General features: G+C 40.2%; 11 protein-coding genes across 11 annotated transcripts; 5 read left to right on the forward strand and 6 right to left on the reverse strand.

The window, feature by feature from the left end:
* Positions 1–16: 16 nt before the first annotated feature.
* On the reverse strand, positions 17–1,303 carry ZNG1 (GTP-dependent zinc transferase; the record flags this gene model as incomplete). The annotated part of the gene is made up of 1 exon (XM_037286632.1): positions 17–1,303. One exon carries the CDS (start codon positions 1,301–1,303, stop codon positions 17–19), a length of 1,287 nt encoding a protein of 428 aa, XP_037142527.1.
* A 200-nt stretch (positions 1,304–1,503) lies between these two features.
* ALG12 (dolichyl-P-Man:Man(7)GlcNAc(2)-PP-dolichol alpha-1,6-mannosyltransferase) lies at positions 1,504–3,174 on the forward strand (the record flags this gene model as incomplete). Its single annotated transcript, XM_037286633.1, has 1 exon — positions 1,504–3,174. The coding sequence occupies one exon, from the start codon at positions 1,504–1,506 to the stop codon at positions 3,172–3,174; it is 1,671 nt and encodes a 556-aa protein (XP_037142528.1).
* Positions 3,175–3,270: 96 nt separating this feature from the next.
* Positions 3,271–3,732, reverse strand: IMG2 (mitochondrial 54S ribosomal protein mL49; the record flags this gene model as incomplete). Its single annotated transcript, XM_037286634.1, has 1 exon — positions 3,271–3,732. The coding sequence occupies one exon, from the start codon at positions 3,730–3,732 to the stop codon at positions 3,271–3,273; it is 462 nt and encodes a 153-aa protein (XP_037142529.1).
* Positions 3,733–3,956: 224 nt separating this feature from the next.
* RSA4 (Rsa4p) lies at positions 3,957–5,504 on the reverse strand (the record flags this gene model as incomplete). The annotated part of the gene is made up of 1 exon (XM_037286635.1): positions 3,957–5,504. The coding sequence occupies one exon, from the start codon at positions 5,502–5,504 to the stop codon at positions 3,957–3,959; it is 1,548 nt and encodes a 515-aa protein (XP_037142530.1).
* Positions 5,505–5,801: 297 nt separating this feature from the next.
* Positions 5,802–10,553, reverse strand: SSK2 (mitogen-activated protein kinase kinase kinase SSK2; the record flags this gene model as incomplete). The annotated part of the gene is made up of 1 exon (XM_037286636.1): positions 5,802–10,553. One exon carries the CDS (start codon positions 10,551–10,553, stop codon positions 5,802–5,804), a length of 4,752 nt encoding a protein of 1,583 aa, XP_037142531.1.
* Positions 10,554–10,938: 385 nt separating this feature from the next.
* On the forward strand, positions 10,939–12,030 carry PPG1 (putative serine/threonine-protein kinase PPG1; the record flags this gene model as incomplete). Its single annotated transcript, XM_037286637.1, has 1 exon — positions 10,939–12,030. The coding sequence occupies one exon, from the start codon at positions 10,939–10,941 to the stop codon at positions 12,028–12,030; it is 1,092 nt and encodes a 363-aa protein (XP_037142532.1).
* A 58-nt stretch (positions 12,031–12,088) lies between these two features.
* Positions 12,089–12,310, reverse strand: HUB1 (ubiquitin-like protein HUB1; the record flags this gene model as incomplete). Its single annotated transcript, XM_037286638.1, has 1 exon — positions 12,089–12,310. One exon carries the CDS (start codon positions 12,308–12,310, stop codon positions 12,089–12,091), a length of 222 nt encoding a protein of 73 aa, XP_037142533.1.
* A 197-nt stretch (positions 12,311–12,507) lies between these two features.
* On the forward strand, positions 12,508–14,802 carry ABZ1 (4-amino-4-deoxychorismate synthase; the record flags this gene model as incomplete). The annotated part of the gene is made up of 1 exon (XM_037286639.1): positions 12,508–14,802. The coding sequence occupies one exon, from the start codon at positions 12,508–12,510 to the stop codon at positions 14,800–14,802; it is 2,295 nt and encodes a 764-aa protein (XP_037142534.1).
* Positions 14,803–15,052: 250 nt separating this feature from the next.
* On the forward strand, positions 15,053–16,030 carry SOL1 (Sol1p; the record flags this gene model as incomplete). Its single annotated transcript, XM_037286640.1, has 1 exon — positions 15,053–16,030. One exon carries the CDS (start codon positions 15,053–15,055, stop codon positions 16,028–16,030), a length of 978 nt encoding a protein of 325 aa, XP_037142535.1.
* A 241-nt stretch (positions 16,031–16,271) lies between these two features.
* Positions 16,272–17,060, reverse strand: ERS1 (cystinosin-like protein ERS1; the record flags this gene model as incomplete). Its single annotated transcript, XM_037286641.1, has 1 exon — positions 16,272–17,060. One exon carries the CDS (start codon positions 17,058–17,060, stop codon positions 16,272–16,274), a length of 789 nt encoding a protein of 262 aa, XP_037142536.1.
* A 1,112-nt stretch (positions 17,061–18,172) lies between these two features.
* On the forward strand, positions 18,173–19,735 carry HG535_0A07510 (PDK/BCKDK family protein kinase; the record flags this gene model as incomplete). The annotated part of the gene is made up of 1 exon (XM_037286642.1): positions 18,173–19,735. The coding sequence occupies one exon, from the start codon at positions 18,173–18,175 to the stop codon at positions 19,733–19,735; it is 1,563 nt and encodes a 520-aa protein (XP_037142537.1).
* Positions 19,736–19,740: the final 5 nt, after the last annotated feature.

Below are 19,740 nucleotides of genomic sequence, written 5' to 3' on the forward strand. Positions count from 1 at the left end.
AATATCGTTGGAATTTTCATTTTATACTTTCTTTAAGTAGACTTTCTAAGTCTTCTTTGCCCAGATACTTTCCAATAAGTACTAATTTGCATGATGTCATTTTAGGTGATAGCTCACCAGGAAATACATCATAAGTATCTCTTACCCCTTGCAATATTTTAACATCGAATCGTTTGGTGTCGTCACTGTGGATGAGTATGAGCCCTTTCGTTCTTTGTATTTCCCAATTGTCTTCTTGCATTCTCCCACTTCTGAATAAGCTTTCTTGCGAGGCACCAAAAGATTTCCATAGCAATGGCTGGATGAACTTTCTCATAAAGGTTTCATATTCATTTTTGTCCGTAAGCGGTCTAAAGTCCAGCGTTACTGTGGTCATTCTATGGTCGTGAATTGCTGGTTTCGTTTTTAGCTGCAGGGAAAGTACATCTTTGGAATCATATGCATGGAGATCTAGGAGATTATCTAATCCAAGTTCCCCATACTTCGTGAAGAAAATTGGTGCCTCTGCGTTAATACTACGTACTTTGTCTTCCAGCAGTTTAATTCTACCTGAATCATGTTCTATTTTATCAAATTTATTAATGAGTATGCGATCTGCCATTGCAAGTTGAAAATGTGCGATCGTTAAGCCATCACCTGCTGCTACATTTTCACCATGCCATTGGCTATCCGGAGAATCCTCTAAACATCTTAATATATGTTCCGAGTCCAACACTGTAATGATGCCATCGATATATACACTGCTGTTCAATCCCTCATCTTGCCAAAACATCTTGGCTATAGGCGCTGGATCAGCGATTCCAGATGTTTCCAATAAGATATAATCAATCTTGCCGGGTGATCTTTTTATCATGTTTTCAATCGCTTTGACACCTATATTTTGTAAGGAGCAACATAAGCACCCATTTCCTAGATCTAACCATTCTTCATATGCTGCAGAACCATTGCGAATAGTCATTGCTTTCTCAATTTCGCTAGACTCTCCAAATTCATTAAGAATGACTGCAATCTTTTTGTCGCTACCTTTCAAGGCAATCATCTCAAGTAGAGTAGACTTGCCTGATCCCAGATAGCCGGTAATGATGGTGACTGGAATCTTGAAAGATTCATTTATGGATTCCAGCTCTTCATTTTCCTGCTGGAAATTCACTCTCGACACTTTATCTGTGCTAACCATATTAACTCCTCCATCAACCTTAACATTACTCAAAAGTTCTTTCAGATTCTCCTCCTCACCCGTAATAAGACAAGGCAATTCTCCATCTTCATCTTGGTCATGTTTGAAGTTCTTGAGAGCAGGCATTTCCTCACAATGTAATCTTCGTACCCGAACTCATTTCATTCCCCTTCACTACTGAAATTTTCCAACTTCGGAATTGAGCCTTTAAAAAGTCAAAAAAACATGCTTTCATACTAGAAAAGTTATAAAAGGAGTTTTGATAATATGAAAATCCATTGGCTTTTACTCCGTAGTGTTGTAATCTTCCAGTGAAACAAGGTAGAATGCGGTTTTCTTATCTAGATAGTGCTTTTCTAGCTGTGGCCATAATCTATTTGTACCGAGCACCATTTACAAAGGTGGAAGAAAGCTTCACAATTCAGGCAATCCATGATATTTTGAATTACGGGATATGGAATTTACAGCCTTACGACCACTTCGTTTTTCCAGGTGCTGTTCCAAGGACATTCGTAGGTCCCTTGATAATTTCCACTATAGCTAGACCATTTGTATCCATTCTGAGCTTAATTGAAGGCAGAAATTGGAGCACCCAATTTCAAACGCAAATTCTGGTGAGATCAATAATTGCATTGCTCAATGCTCTTTCTTTAATATATTTGAAAAATAGCGCACAAGCTTTGCTTGAGATAACTGCTAAGGAAGAACAAATCAAGCAGGATGAGAAACGCGGTGGCGCACTCAGAAAACCAGAGGTTCTTCTCTACACTGTGGGAACGTGGTTTTCTTTATTTATCATGACTGGCTTCCATATGATGTACTATCTGTCAAGACCATTGCCCAATTTTGTTATGACTCTACCCTTAACAAATGTGGCAATTAGTTGGATTCTACAAGATAACTATCAGTGGGCCATTTTCCTGGCCTCTTTCACAGCGGTAATCTTTAGGTTGGAAGTTTTGGCATTTTGTGCAGGAATGGCATTATTTTCCGTTGTTTACAGAAAAATTTCATTCTTTAAGGCAGTTAAATTTGGAATCCTTGGATTTGGTATAGGCATGGGTATTACATTGTTCATTGATTCGTATTTCTGGCAATACTGGTGCATGCCTGAAGTTGATTCTTTCATTTTCAATGTTGTCCATGGAAATTCATCCAAATGGGGTGTCGAACCATTTTTTGCATATTTCACCCATTATTTGAGAATGCTATTCATACCACCCACAATCTTACTCTTGAATTTGCTAGGATTCAAACTTGCTCCAACCAATATGAGAATTATCACTTTAGGTTCATTTTTTCATATTCTCGTTCTATCGTTTCAGCCACATAAAGAATGGAGATTCATCGTTTACGCCATTCCATCAATTATCCTCTTAGGAAGTGTCGCTGCTGCATACGTTTGGGAAAATATAGAGATAAAAAGCATCAGAAACTTTCTACTGGTCTCTTTAGTTCCATTGTCTCCGTTGTTCTCCGCAATATTCTCTTTCTGCTTTCTCTATATATCTAGCATGAATTATCCTGGTGGTGAGGCTTTGAGCAATTTTAATCTTATGATAATTAACCAGAATATCACCAACGTTACTGTCCATCTTGACGTCCCTATTTGCATGACAGGCGCTACCTTATTCGGCGAGTTAAATCAAGATGTATATGCGGTTTCCTATGACAGAACAGAGGATCCTGAAACATTGAAGAAATTGTGGCCCTCATTTGATTATGTAATCACAGCACAACCATCAAGCCAGAACTTCCCATTTGAAAATGCCACGACAGACAACTGGGAACTTCTACAAACAGCTCAGACTTACGTGGGTCTCGACATGGGATTTTTGAATGAAGAAATTTTTCAAAAGGAATCAAACCTGTTCACATTAATGAAGGACTGCTTCACGAGTGATGTGAGCATTATAGATCAGGCATTCAATCTACTAGACAGGATCATTCTTAGGGGCAACGTGTTTTTCACGTATGAAAGAAAAAGTAGAGAATAGATTCAATTAGAAGACGGTAATTTATCATAAGCTATATACAAATTTCATATGTTTCTGTCATTTTACTCATTAGAAACAACACTAACATTGCTGGTTTCAAAACTTCTTTTGCAGCACCCTCTTGAGATCACGAACGAAATCACCTTTGACTACAATTTTCTTGGATTGCATGACCACTTTCCAGGAATCCTTTGGTATATGCGGTAGATCAAGCTGCATATCATTCCTCAGTTGAATAATGTCACCGTCAATCTTTCTTATTTCAGTCACCATTTTATTGCCTCCTGCTTTGAAATCTGTATAAACAGGTAAGTTTCCTGTTACGCTTCTTCTCACGAAATAGGTACCGAAGCCGAACGACTTGTGTCCAACAATATCAACCGGATTCACATCTTCAATACGAGGAAACACGCTAAAACTTTTTTCCGATGTTGTTTTGATACCAGCTTTTGAAACCGGTGATATTGTACTTGTGCATCTTCTGGCATATAAATTGGGGGCGCTCCGCAACAGTGAGCGACAGCCTAGTATAACGGTTGAGCTTCCTGATGGGTACATGATGTAGAGCAATTCAATTCAAGGCAATCAGATAACAAAAAGTAATCTCCACAAAATACAGTTGTCCGACCAGCTTGTAAGGATGTGTGAGATTTTTTAGCTTCAATCATTTACAAAAATTTCATTGCCAATAATGCATTACTCAGATCACGTGAAAATTCTTGAACTACGATAATAATTAATGTACAAGTATAGAGGAGTATCTAGAATGCTACTGATAATTCTCAATGAGTCCAGAGTCTCACCATTTTGTCCTTGCCTCCACTGCAAACACGTTTACCATCGACACTCCAATCAACCGTGAAGACTTCATCTTGATGACCAGGCAAATCCACAGAAAGCTTCTTTGTTCGAACGTCCCAGACTTTCAAAGTCGTATCCTTTGAGCAAGAAACGAGTAATCTGCAATCTGAAGACCATGCCACTTGGTACACACTTGCGACGTGCCCTCTGAAAGTGGCAATAAATTTACCGTCTCTACCGTCCCATAATTTAATAGAATTGTCGAACGAGGCGGAGACAATTGATCTGCCATCGGGACTGAATGCCACATGGTTGACCAGTTTTTGGTGACCTGTCATTCGCGCCAGTGGTTTGCTTGACTTCAACGGGTTCCAGAGGAACATCGTAAAATCATCGCTTGCTGTCACCATCAGTTCTTCAACTTGACCATTTTTCTTAACGACCTTTTCATAGTTTTCTAATGCTTTATTTCTAGCTTCTTCGGGGCTTTCAGGCTTCTTACCTGTGTGATCAAATGGGCCTACTCTTAAAGCGTAATCTGTAGACAAAGATAGATGGTTAACCCAATGGGCATGCGATTTGAGTATATTGATACATCTTGCCCCAGCTTTCATATCCCAGACTCTGATAGTTTTGTCGTGTGAGCCTGTATATAACATACCCTGCCCTCCCCATTTAACACAGGACACAGAATTCGTATGCCCGCTCAGGGTGTGGGTACAAACTCTTCTTGTCGTGTCCCAGATTTTCACGGTTCCATCTTTGGAAGCACTAGCCAATTTGGGACTCTCACCTGGTTTTACTATGTGGAAAGGTTCCCAAGTTAGAGATGTTATCCATTTTAAATGCCCTCTTAAAGCATCACCATGTGGCTTTCCTGTCACCGCATCCCACAGTCTTACGGTGTTATCCATTGAACCAGTCGCAACCAGTGCACCATCGGGAGACCAAGAGACACAAAGGACCCAATTTGCATGCCCCTTCAAGGTAATCATTGGAGTTTGAGTGTCACAGTCCCAAATACGAGCAGTATTGTCACCTGCGCCAGTCACCATTCTAGAGCTGGTATTTGGCGCAAAGGCAGAACAAAGAATTGTGGATCCATGTCCCGCAATTGCAGATGAGCTTCTCGTTATAGGTTTTACCTTAAACACTGCTTTTGGTGAGAATATCAAGGTGATTTGGTCTTCAGTGGTGTTATAGCCTGGCCTTAAAAGCGATGAGTATATGTTATCGGCAATATCAATTGTTCGAATTGGATCATTTTTTTTTTTACCTGGCACACTGCAACTGAACGTATATGGAACGGGATCGGCCGAAGTACCACTCAACTGATTCAATAATTCTTCGAGCTGTTTTTCAGTAATGCCTCCTGGAACTCTTAAAGAACCTCCAACATTTTCCCCGGTATCTAGAGCTTCGAAACGTATAGAAACATTGGGTAAGTCAGACGGTATGATGCCCACTTCACGAGGAGCTTTTGCTTCCCTTTTCTGCTTCTTACTTGCAGGAGGTAATTGAGTAGACATTGATAGTTCGGATATCAAAAATAGTAAGGTAGCCTCAATCTATTTGTTATGGTTGTTATCACATATACCTCATCGCATCTCATCTTAAATATATTCTTTAAAATTTTCCATGGCCGTCGGACAAAATTTCAAATCAAGATCAAAGGTGAAAGAATATAGAAAGTACAAAGCGCGTAATTGTTACTAGTATTACGCTAAAACGACTCTAAAATTACAAGTATCAGTGTAGTATATGCTATTTAATTTGATTCAGCAGAAGGAAACCAGTCTCTTCCGTTTGTTTGTGACGTTATTTTTTCAAGATACCTCATCCAACTCCTGTAATGGCTCTGTTTTGATTGGGTTTACGTCTCCAAATGCTAAATCTCTAATCTGTACAATCCATGGATCCATCAAAAGCTCCACGGCGCTCGATCTCTTACTTGCATTTTGAATTAAACAACGGCGTAAAAATTTCCTCCCAGCAGCCGAAACCTCATCCTTATTAGGCAACTGTGGCGTGTGTCCTGCTGCGACATGATACATGATTGCCCACTCATTATCTAACTTTGCCCATGGTCGTCTACCGGTTATCATTTCAAGAACAACACATCCCAGAGACCAGACATCATCGGCACCTAAACGGCCCTTATTGGAAGATCCAGTGATAGATTCTGGAGCCATGTACATGGGTGTTCCCATCATATCTTGAGCGGCGGGGCCTTCTGGCTCACCTAGAGGTTCTTTTTCATTAGAACTAGAACTTTCATTGCTTGCCACAGTTCTAGACGCACTTACAGTATCTGAACCATTCTTCGCAATTTTTCTTGCAGCGCCAAAATCAACATATTTTATTATACCACTATAATCCAATAATATGTTCTCAGGCTTTATATCACGGTGGACAACGCCAGACTGATGAAGATATGCTAACCCCTCCAAAAGCTCCAATGTGTACACTTGAGTAACCATTTCGTCTTCAATGCGACCATGTTCTAAGAGACTTGCCAGGGAGCCACCTTCACAGTATTCCATGAATATATTAACCTTGTCACGGTGAACCTCAACACCAAAATACTGTACAATGTTCGGATGATTTAACATTTCCAAAACGGACATTTCTTCTTTTATAGATGGGAAGAATTTCTCCATCGTTTTCGAATCCTGAATCTTAATTTCTTTCACAGCCAGGATCTCACCATTATCTAGATTAACAGCCGAATAAACTGAACCAAAAGTACCACCGCCAATAAAATTTCTTTTTTTCCATCTCATCGAAACATTTGACATCGATGATGCCAATGAAAGAAGGTATTTATTTTCTTTATCAGTGTCATCCAAGACTTTCCCAATCTGGTGAGGGTTCCGCCTAGTGTTCTGTTCCAGCTCTTTGATTGCCAGCATTCGAAGTTCTGAGTTAATTTGAAGCGTTGAAATATCATCCATATCATCTTCAATGAGGATGGCGGGTCTTGTCTGTTGAGTTATCTTGTCAGCCTCTCCTGACCTTGTACCCATCACATCAAAGTGTGATATTAGCAATGACATACATGCCGCAATTTTTTGTTTCAAAGCTGAAAATTGCTCCTCATCAAGACCGAGAACATTCCAACCGTTTATCATTTGCATGGCAAATTCCATAGCAGGAACACACCAACGAAATGTTTTTTGATCATTAGGATCGCATTCAGACACCAGAAAAGAAATCCAACTAACGCTTAGTTTCACCATCAACAGTATGATAAGTGACTTCTTGTCATACGTTGTTACATTCGTGCGTAAAAAATTGCGACCAAAGTCACGGGCAAATAAGAACACACTATTCAGCGCCTCATTGTCAGGACATGTCCTTTGGAAATTGTTGATAAATTTTGGAGAATTACTCAAAACACTATAAGTAAATCGGAAGTACGCTTTGTTGATTCTTTGCAAATCATTTTCCACCTGTTCAAATGAACACCTTCTTTCTATGAATGAAACTGAATCACCGGCTATCTGCTGGAATCTATCCGATTGATATTCCAGAGCATAACTAGAGCCTTGATTCAAAAGTATCAATGTATTCTGATTAACCTTCAATCTGAATTCTTCAGCTTTTATCACCTTTTCATCTGATAAGTTATACATGTCACCTTCCCATAACATAGGCTCCCCTGGGGATAAGACCAGTATATATCCTAAAGAATGCAGCTTCATTTCTAGATCAATGATTTCCTGTTCCGTGTCACGATACTCCCTATATATGTGATCCATATTCTCAGTTCCATAATTCGAATCACGTAGATGATTATGATTCATAGATGTCTCTGAATGAATGTGATAATAACAGACACCCTCAGAATCAACTTCTTGAACAATCATTGTATTAGGATCCCAGCCCTTTTCAACCGCGTTATAGAGGGAGAGACTGTTTCTTATCTCAAGCTTTGGTATCATATCACAGCCAATCTCAGAGTTGTATAGAATTTTGAGTATTTCTTCGTCTGAGCATCCTAGAAGTTCTGCGCTCCCAATCAAATAAATACCCTCTTGCTCTAGATCACCTCCTGTGAAAATCAAAAAGTGTCCCGTATCTTTTAAATTTTGAAGAAGGAGCTTATGATTCTCAACTTTGTAATTTACAGAGTTCTGAAATGCCTTCGTCAAAACGTTGGTAAACCTATTTAGTTTTCGTTTCATTGATCCTAAATTTTCAAAGATCTGTACCAACCATTTTTCGAGATCTGTGTTATTCGTCAGCTTGGGGGGAGAATTCTGCTGTTGTAAAAGATATGAGTGCAGTCTATGAATTAGACGTAAAGTCAACTTATTGAACTTTTGTGCTATAATTTCCCCAGCACCATCTATATAGTGCCCAACATTTTTCAGCTTTTCCCAGTATTTGTAAAGCTCATCTGCTTCTTTGAAAGTTTTAAAAGATCTTTTCGTGCAGTCCAAAAGTTTTAGATGTAATAGCGTGAATAAATAGCGTATCGCATCGATGACCGTATTATCAAAATTTGGATCTATCCTGACGTAAAATTGCCAATCTTTACAATATTCGGTAACTGTGAACTTCAGTTGCACTGACAAACGGATGTAAGAGCTGAAGTCGTCAATCATTTGGTCAATCATCATCATGGTGGGATTTTGCAATCTCTGAGCATATGACAAACGGACAACAATAATTTCTTTCAAAAGACGCATCGGAAACATGATCAGCAACTCAAGATTTTCGCTCGATAAATTGAGATTCAGTTTCTTCATGGTATGCTCATATCTCAAAAATGATAATTTCGTCTCAAGAACCCAAGGTGCTAATGGAAAAAAGATTTTCCTTTGGAAAACTGTTTCAATATCCCTTTCTTTCATGACCTGTTCAGCGAAAAAACCTGTGCTTCTGAACTTACCGTAATCACTTTCCTTAGACTCATAAATATTGACTAAATCAAGTTCATCGTTTCCCACCCATCGCTTCAATGATGAGACATGCATTTCAAAATTGGACTTGAAGTTTATCCAGCTGTTCAACGCTTCAATACGTGTAATAAATTCCTCAGTTTTCGTTATCGGTTTATCTTGATGCATTTTTTTCATATTACTCCAATAATTTACAACTTTATAATATTTCTTAAGCAGCGGTCTTATTAAATCTTCCGCTTTATCTGCGGGAACCTCGTCATCTAACCTGAACTCTATAATTTCTTGAAAAAAACCGTCAGTGGATTCTCTCAAGGCATTCAGTTGCTTAACTGTTTTCTCTACCGGCTTACCACTCATATAAGCCTTCAATTCAAGCCATATATCATCATGAAAATGAGTATCTATATCACTGCCTTTATTTTGTTTGGCAATTTTTGTCTTTTCGCTTGTCACGATATCACCTCTTAGCACATTCGCAAGCATTGTCTGCCATTCAAATCTTTCAACTATGAGTGGGTGCTGCGATAACTGCGTCAAAAGTTCTTGCGTATCCATAGATAAGGTTGTCAGAGAAGTTATAGTTAACTCATTATCTTTATTGGATTTTGAACATAGTCTAGAATCCAATTCCTGGAACACTTTTTCGACAACCGTATTCGTTGGATCTGTTTGTCTTAACCATTCTAGTCTATGCATAAGAAATTTAGAACTCATTGCTACTAAGTTATCCGGATCGGTGCTCGCGGTGAAAAAATTGGTACCGAAGTCAAAGTCATCATCGTCCTTAGAATTTGTGTCAATAATATCATCCATTTCCAGTTCCAGTTCATCGTTATCATCATTCGTAGACTCTGGTGCAATTCCACGAGTATAGTAATCACCGGGTGCACTATTCTTCATCTTATCCAAATAAACTTGTTCATTTAAAACATACTGTTTCTTATAAGATCTGAGACTTAGAGTGGATCCATTGCCAAGATTCATTGATGACTTCGTTGAGGAGGATGGTGATATAGTATCCATTTGATAGGCATTAGCCACTGTTGAATTGACTAAGTTTGTACTACTATTGTTTGAAGGGTGGTGTTGCACTGTAGGATTTGGCTGCGGGGTTGGTACAGCCGATGTACTTTGTGTGCTCAAGGACGCCAGCTCAGGCGGTATCACCAAAGTGGGAGTCGTTACTGTAGCATCTGACGTTACCGACGAATGTCTTTTCCCTCCCGTTGTACCCTCGTGTCTGCAATGCTTGCTGGGCGATCCTGGAGGCGGCGCTTGCCTCGTAGTGCTTGCGCCTGACAATGACGCCCTTCTACTCGAGTGCGCTGAAGAGCCTGCAGATATGGACTTTTGGATTTGTTGTAGTTGTTGAGATTGCTGTCCGGACTGCGGCTGGGATTGCTGTGTATGACCTCCCGGTATTCTACTAGGAAGTCTGAAGGAGCTAGAAGTCGACGTATTTGGTATTAAATTGAGCGTTGAGTTTGGTGATCGTAGATGTGAGTTTGAGGGTATTCCAGGACTAATGGGGCCACCATTTGATTTTCCGTATGGTGGTACTCTAGAACTTGTACTCGATGACCTCAGTCTTGCGGTACTTTTCTTTTGACTTTGAAACGTATTTTCATCATCGAGATACTGGAGATTGAAATAGTCAGACTCAGGCATGTTTCCACACTGCACACAGATGCTTGATTCCTATGCAGATCTTTACTACGCTTTTGGCGCTGTTGAAAGGCTGAAAGAGAAAAGTGAGTAATCTCTGGCAGAGGATATTTCTGAACCAATTATCTTCCTGAGCAGTCGCAGCTATCTTTAAAGAACCTTTTTAGTACTCTACAAACCCTGAGCTTAGGTCTTTTCGACTTAATTCCTTTCCAGTTTTTTTAATCCTTGTCTTTAATTTTCTTGTAACACTTTAAGACGCTCCTCTTGTTGTTAAAGGGGACATCAAGGTGAAAAAATGATTGAAAATTGCTGTAAAAAAAATAAAGTGTAAATCAAACTAATAAGACTCCCTTGGCGGTGCGATATCAGTTGAGGCCATCGTATTATGGAGTTGGACGAATGCTTGGAGCTGTTGTACAAGGGGCAACTGCTCCCGGAAGTTACCGTAAGAGCATTATGTTTCAAACTCAAAGAGATGCTCGTCAGGGAGTCTAATGTTGTGCATATCCAGACTCCTGTTACTGTAGTTGGTGATATCCATGGCCAATTCCATGACATGCTTGAGATATTCCTTATTGGTGGTCCAGTTCCTGATACAAACTATTTGTTCTTAGGCGACTATGTGGACCGAGGTCTTTATAGCGTCGAAACCATAATGCTCCTAGTTGTTTTGAAGCTGCGATATCCGAATCGAATCCATCTACTTAGGGGAAATCATGAATCCCGCCAAATTACCCAAAGTTACGGATTCTACACCGAGTGTTCCAACAAGTATGGAGAAGGATCAAAAGTCTGGCAATATGTAACAGATATATTCGACTACTTAGTGCTCTGCTGCATTATTGACAATGAGATTTTCTGCGTGCACGGCGGACTATCTCCCAATGTCCAAACTATAGACCAGATTAAAATAATAGATAGATTTAGAGAAATTCCGCATGATGGCGCAATGGCAGATTTAGTTTGGTCTGATCCCGAAGAGATAGATACTAGCAGTATTGGGCACAGAGAGAATTTTTACCATGAATCATCGCAGCAATTTCAAATTTCTCCAAGGGGAGCAGGCTATACCTTTGGTAGATGTGTCGTGGAGAAATTCCTTCATTTTAATCAGATGGACAGAATTTACCGAGCTCATCAATTATGTAACGATGGTTATCAAGTTTACTTTGATGGGTTAGTTACCACTGTTTGGTCTGCCCCGAATTATTGCTATCGCTGTGGCAACAAAGCATCGATACTTGAACTGTACAGCAAAAACGAATTCTATTTCAACGTTTTTGAAGAAGCTCCAGAGAACAGATTGTTGAACGATAATTTTAATTCTTCTATTACCAATGGTTCCGCCATTAACGAGTATTTCGATGACGCTAACAACACAGGGTCAACCGAAACTTCAATATCAGATGTCGATATTTTCTCTGACGCATATCAAGTGAAGTCAGCATCGTCAAGACGCGTGGAGTATTTTCTTTAATACTTTGGCTAGATAAATTTCTCTTCACGGTCACTATAAAAATGAAGTATCTATATACTTACATATAATACAGCTCCAAATTTGTATCGTTATGAATCTCATAATCTCCTAATGTGATGTGATCTTTGAGGATTGACCCGCCTTTCTGAAGGACGATTTTGCCAGAATGGGACCCTAATTGCAGGGAGAGAACTTTTTTGAAGTCGCCAACTGTATCGTCTTCCAGGCATTTCACTTTTATTTTCTTACCCAACCTATCATTCACAGTCACCTCCAGCATCCTGGTCAATTAAATCGTAAATCACCAGGAAATTACTTAAAAGGGTCTTCTTTGATATATATTTTTTGCAGGGTCTATGTAGTCCATCAAGTTTTCGCCCTAGAAGTGTTGGCTCAGAAATGTCAATGTGACAATTGAACAATGAACTTCTACAAAACGAGACAGATTGGGCCCGGAATAAACCAGGGGAGTATTCAATGATTCCTTTTAATGTCCTATTTATCGACTCGTATGATTCATTCACTTACAATGTCGTTAGGCTCATTGAGAGGCAACATATTGAAGGTTACAGTGGAATACACGTGACAACAATTCGAAATGATACTTTCAGAGATATAAACGCTGTACGCTTGCACTTACCGTACTTCGATTGTATTATTGTCGGTCCTGGACCTGGGAATCCTCTGAATGGCTCTGTTGATGTGGGCATCATAAACTCTTTGTTCTGCGATGAGCTTGCTGATGTACCGATCTTGGGCATATGCCTTGGGTTTCAGGCAATGTGCCTTTCACAGGGAGCTAGCATTAAGCAATTGGAAACAATTAAGCATGGCCAGGTATACCCCGTTGAGGTCTCTGGGACAAGTAGCCCGCTTTTCGAGGGGCACCCTGAAACCTTCAAGTCTGTGAGGTATCATTCCCTACATGTTTGCATGTCTGAAGGAGGCAACTCATCGATTGTTCCGCTTGCCTATACATCTGATGAAAATGGTAAACTACTCATGGCAGCCTCAGTGGAGGATAGACCATGGTTTGGTGTCCAGTATCATCCCGAATCTTGCTGCTCAGATTTTGGTGGTTTACTTGTTAAGAATTTCTTACAGATTGCACACGTTGAGAATATAACTACAAAACGTATGGCCGGCAAGCAGAAGGCTTACTTCAATAACAAACCTGGTTTTGAACGATTGCTGAAGACATTGGATGATAGCATTGATCACAGTTCTATTTATGTGAAAGGGACCGACGTAAAAGAGATGTCACCATTCATTCGAAAATTCCATGTGGTTAAAGAACCAAGTCTTGCATTGAAAATATGTGATAAAATCACAGCATCTAAATTTATCATGACTTCAGCTACCGTAAGTGCCCAAAGGGGCGAATGGTCAATTATCGCACTGCCAAACGAGTGTTCCGACGTGTTGACTCATTATTCAATCCTGAGTAAGACAACAATTCACAAATGGAAAGATCCCAAAATATCAACCAAGTCGTTGAATGAAAAACTGCTGAATAATTCTAGTGAGTTCCTACCATCACTAACGGTAATAGATGAGGATAAATCACAATTTTGGATTACCGCAGGTAAATACATGAAACCCAAGTTAATATCCAACAATCAAGAAATTCCCTTTATAGGAGGCCTGGTCGGAACTCTTGGTTATGAGATGGGATATCATGTTCACAATAATAGCGACCCCACTGAAGTGCTAATGCCTGATGCTAAATTAGTTTTCATTCACAATAGTATTGTAATTGACCACATTCATGGTATTCTGTATTGCATATCCTTGTCAAACAATTTCCCTCAGGATATATTGCAGATGTTTGATGAAGACACCTCTTTTGACGATTTATCCTGGGAGGACGAGCTCCCCAAGGACATATCCTATAAGATAGCCATGCCTACAAAAGAAGCTTACGCTCACGCGTTCAATTTATGCCAAGGATACATGCATAAAGGAGATTCCTATGAAATGTGTTTAACAACACAAACGAGAATTTCGCCAGAACAAAAGGTCTCGCCATGGAGAATTTTCCAGACATTGGCCCTACGGAACCCAGCCCCCTTTGCCAGCTTTTTCGAGTTCAACGACCTGGTGGACAGCGAATCTCACGATCAAACCCTATGTCTAATAAGCTCGTCTCCGGAGAGATTTCTCAAATGGGACGTAGATTCATGCGAGCTTCGTCCCATCAAGGGTACCGTCAAAAAATCAGCGAGCATAGATTTGGCAGAAGCTACAAAAATTTTAAAAACCCCAAAGGAGTTCGGGGAGAATTTGATGATCTTGGATTTGATTCGTAATGATCTGTACGAGCTGCTTCCAGACGTACATGTCGAGAATTTTATGTGCGTGGAAGAATACAAGACAGTGTACCAATTGGTAAGCGTGGTAAAAGCGTATGGTCTCTCGTCTTCTCAGAATCCATACACAGGAATGGATGTCCTTAGACACTCGTTCCCTCCGGGATCAATGACCGGCGCACCCAAGAAGATCACTGTCGAACTTCTGCAAGACAAGATTGAGCCACAGCTCAACAGTCACCTTCTTGGCGGGGTGCGTGGAATATACAGTGGAGTTACAGGGTACTGGTCTGCAAACGGTAATGGGGACTGGTCCGTTAATATTAGATGCATGTTCAGCTATAATTCCGGGGCTAATTGGCAAATTGGTGCTGGAGGAGCCATTACAGTTCTTAGTACCCTCGAGGGTGAGCTTGAAGAAATGTACACAAAACTTGAAAGTGCTTTACAAATATTTAAATAGTCTCGATATGCCTTCTTTACTCTTCATTCTCTGTGTCATTTTGAACATTGAAATATGTGTCATCTCTGCGACAGAGGTTTTTTTTTCATACTCATTATTTTTGAGGAAAGGAAGAAAAGAGCAAGTTGAGGGAACTTTCGATACAAGGAGACTTACGGGAATTTTTAAATACAAAGTAGATAAAAGCAGTTTTGATCTAAGACGTTCTCGTAAAGCGCATTTAGCAGAAGTAATTACGAAGATAGCCAAGATGACAACGAACGTACCCAAAGTGTTTGCATTTCATGAGTTTACAGGGGTGGCTGAAGCTGTGGCCGATCACGTGGTTCATGCCCAAGATAGTGCACTGAACAGAGAACTCAAGGAGAAGAAGCCTTCCAATACCAGTCTATCAGCTAGTGGCCTGAGTGGCGATGGGAAGAATATGGCAAGGGTTTCATCGACGAAGAGTCTGAATGCGTCTTCGACAAACTGTTCGCGTGATAGATCTGGATCGGTAAGCAATAAGAAACTGAAGAAGGAGAAAGAGGCAAGGTTCAAGATTGCACTTTCAGGTGGTTCTTTGATCCAAGTTCTGCATGAAGGATTGTTGAAAAGGGAAGATGTGCAGTGGGGGAAATGGGACATCTACTTTGCCGATGAGCGGTTGGTCCCCTTTGATTCACCGGAAAGCAATTATGGTCTGGCAAAGAGAAAAATTTTCGATCTTGTCGATACAGCGCGGTATGGTGAGCCAAGGATTTACCATATAGATGAGACGTTAATCGGAGATCCTCAAGAATGTGCAGACAAATACGAAAAGCTTTTAATCAAAGGCTTTGCAGGCAGAGACTCTGTGAAGCTACCGATGTTTGATCTATGCCTGCTGGGATGTGCTCCTGATGGTCATATCGCTTCTTTATTTCCAAATTTTCAAGAGAACTTACGTGAGAAGTTAGCTTGGGTTGTTTCTGTCGAGAATGCTCCTAGCGGTCCATCAAATAGAATATCACTAACTATACCCGTCATTTGCCATTCCCATAGAATTGCGTTTGTTGTGGAAGGTGCGACAAAGGCACCTGTAGTGAAAACGATTATGGAGAGACCCGAAAAGGGTCTACCTAGTAGTATCGTGAACGAGGGGGCAGCTGGTCGTGTGTCTTGGTTTGTTGATGACGATGCGTTAACAGATGTTTTGATCACAAAAAAGAAGTATAAATTTCGTTGCCAATCGAAAAATGAAGAGTAGAATTCAAATCAATTGTTCTATTTTTCCCTTTCCCTTTCCTCTGAGACCCTCGTCTTCATTCTTGTACCTCTTTGAGCACTGCTGATCAACGCAATTCTCTACCCTCTTCATAAAATTTTGTCTCACTAAAAACCTATTATGATCTCAATTCTAATAACGAATTATGTATGTGTATATTTACTTTATTACTTATCCCAAACGTGATGCCCAAAAATACGAAACGTCCAAATATTATCGGAGTCTACTCCCCATATAATTTCCATTGCGAGATAAACGTAAAGTTAAAGATAAGTGTTACCAACGCTAAACCAATTTTTCCAAAATTCGCTACGAATGTGATATAGTTGAACCCCTTATCTTCTCTCAACTGACAGACCAATTGTAACAAAGATGCCACACCACCAATAACATCCAGAAAAACACTTTGGATGGCGAATCCATTCATTGATTTTCTCTCATAGTTATGGAGTACTTGTGGTATATACTTAACCAATGACATCGAAATCTTCAAGAGAAACAGATTATTGCAATAATTAAGAGTTCTTGAATTCTGCCAGCCAACTATCGCATTTTCTCGAAAAAACTTGATTGATAAACCAGTAAATATTATGATGGAAAGTAACCAATACTTCAGATAAATCGATTTCATCCTGCGGGTGTGCAATTCCACTTTGAACTTCCAAAGGGCAGAGCCATATATAACCTGGCTTACCAGCACCCAGTTCATAATGAATCCATGGAGACAGTACCAATAATCAAAGTTTGTAACTTTAGGTCTAACGATCAACTTCTCCACACTTCCATCCCCTTTCATTATAGCCGCACTTATAGGAACCCAAAAACTCAATTGTAGAATGAATGATACAAGTAAATAGAAGTACCCAGTTGTATTGAGTATTACGAAATCCATCGAGATTGCCGTAGAGGACCCTTCCATCCAGTTCTTGATCACTGGGGGATACATAGATACAGACCACGCGCAAACGTAAATGAACCCAAGCACATCATCCCACTTGATAAAAAATACCATACCAGTACCCTCTAACTCTCAATTGAACGAGCAGAAGCATTCTTTTTGACTATTTTGAATCCTTTAACCCCACAGAATCTTATTGAAGACCTACTGCTGCGCAGCGTTCGTTTTGAAAAACAATAGGCCACATTATCACAAACTTGGACCAAAAGTGAAACGATAATGGGGCCATATGGTTTTTGTAGGCTATCCTACTTCTGCATTTGTTAGTTTAAGAGTGCAGTCATACTGCACCATATGGATTAGCTTGTGTCATAGCTTTCAAGCTCTTTCAGTAGCAACCAAATCGCAATTGAATAGAACTTTGCCGGCTTGATAGGGATTCTGCTTGACAAATGCCAGCGCAGTCGTGAGGCAGAAAAAGTATACGCTGTAGGTTTCCGTGGGTGGCATGCATGGCATTATTGCAAAACAGAACATATCAGGAAACTATTGGACTAGTGTCAAGAAAATGGTCTTCTGCCAGGGAATTGAGATCGGAAACAGATCGGAAACAGATCGCTCATCGGATCTCTTCCCTTAGGATAGCCTAGTGTGCAAATGATAAAGGCTATTCTGAGAGGTAATGCGGCATCAAATGAAATCGTTGCATGGTGCGATGCTCCAAGTGTTATGTCCGGGGTGGAATCGCCACTGTGAGCCTGTTCACTAACTCTATAGTCAAATATACACCTCAAGAGACGTCTGCTGTATAAGATAGTTCGGAACCAGTACGTTGAGAAGCTAAGTTACTACCCTTCAGACGTCGCTAAAGCCATTCCGCCGACCAGAGAAGAAGGAATCCTTACTGAGCTACCCGTTTTCCTTTCTGAGCAAAGGAAGGAGGTGAACGTTTGAATAGTCCGTAAGCATTAAAGCCAGAAATTCTCGTTATAAAGCCTGTTTAAACTTCCTTTGACTTATTTAAACTTTGTTCGAGTCATTTTCCTTTCTTCGATGCCTATGACTACAGTTATTTTTGATCAGGCGTCAAATATTCCTTTTATCCGTAGAAGAGATATGGAATGTACAATTTAAAGTAATTCGCAGAACATGGCGATATATAAGCCAGGTATATCAAAAAGCATTTCGATGAATCAAAGGGAACTGTAATATATTGCGTTGCAGTGATGACTGGAGGTAGAGCGCGGTTTAGCAGTCAACTCTTGGAAAGGATATGGGCGTCTTCCGAGCTACCGCAAACAGCGGTCTCTCTCCGACAAATGTGCCAATTTGGGGCACATCCAAATCCTGGGGTTATGTTCAAAGCTTCATGCTTTATTCTACAAGAACTGCCGATTAGATTGGCATATAGGATCAGAGAACTTGAGAGCCTTCCTAATGGGCTTGACAAAATATCGGATGTGATTGAGGTCCGCAACTGGTACACACAGTCATTCAAGGAGTTGCATGATTTTAGTCATGATATCTCGACAAAGCATGGTATGCTGTTCCAGATGTTGAATGAAGAGCTGGAGCCTCAAAGTTTCGAGGAGAAATCTACTTTGCACAACTTGAAAAGGCTTCTTTATAAAGACAAAGAGCTGGACCATGAAAAAAAGGATATTAATACGTCATTACAGCGTGACAGAACATTCATAGATGATGGTTTAATCGTGCCGCATGTGCATAGTGGGAAAAGGATCCACAGTGGGTTAGAAAAGAGATCAAGGATATCAGATAAGTATTATTCGGCATTACCAGCAATAACCATGGAGCAATGGAGTAGTAATTCGAAAGACTTTTATCAATTTTGGCCGAAGGAAATACTCTTGTTCAATTCAGAATTTTACAGAGTTTTACAGGATATAAAAGTGAGACACGATGCTACTGTTGTTACCTTAGCCAAAGGCGTTCTCAAATGGAAGACAACTTGCCAGCAAAATATTGTTAATGATTCAGTGCAAAGCTTCTTGGACCGTTTCTACCTTAGCAGAATCGGTATACGTATGCTCATCGGACAACATTTGGAGCTATTGAAGTCCTCTCTGAAATCGCACAATATGAACGGAAACGCAAATGTAGGAACTGATGAAGAGGAAGAAGACTATGTTGGCATCATTTGTACAAAGACGAATATCAGTGACGTTGCTCAGGATGCAATTGATTCTGCCAGATTCATTTGCAGCGAGCACTACGGACTTTATGATGCTCCGAAAGTTAATCTTCTGTGTTTCCCTCTAGGCAGGGATAAATGTTTGAGCAAAGATATTGAATTTATGTATGTACCAGGCCATCTGATTCATATGCTTGTTGAAACTTTGAAAAATGCGCTCAGAGCAACTGTTGAGAAAACGGTCTGTGAGAATCCCAATAAAGAATTATATGATCTCAAATTTCCCGAAGTTAAAATCATCATTAGTGAGGGGCTGGAGGACATCACAGTGAAAATCAGCGACGAAGGTGGAGGCATAGCCAGATCGAGCTTACCACTTATTTGGACCTACTTGTATACGACAATGCCAAATGATAGTCAGCGGGAGCTTATAGAGGAGAACTCAGAACTGAATGGCTCGTCTGCGCTGCAACCTTTGACGGTCCCAATGGCTGGATTTGGATATGGGCTGGCGTTGAGTAGATTATACGCAAGATACTTCGGCGGTGATTTGAAACTAATCTCCATGGAGGGCTTTGGTACTGATGTATACCTGCATTTAAACAGATTGAGCACAAGTAGCGAACCGCTGCCATAAGCTAG

The sequence above is a fragment of the Zygotorulaspora mrakii genome, chromosome 1, assembly GCF_013402915.1.
Source record: "Zygotorulaspora mrakii chromosome 1, complete sequence".
In the NCBI taxonomy this organism is placed as follows: domain Eukaryota; kingdom Fungi; phylum Ascomycota; class Saccharomycetes; order Saccharomycetales; family Saccharomycetaceae; genus Zygotorulaspora; species Zygotorulaspora mrakii.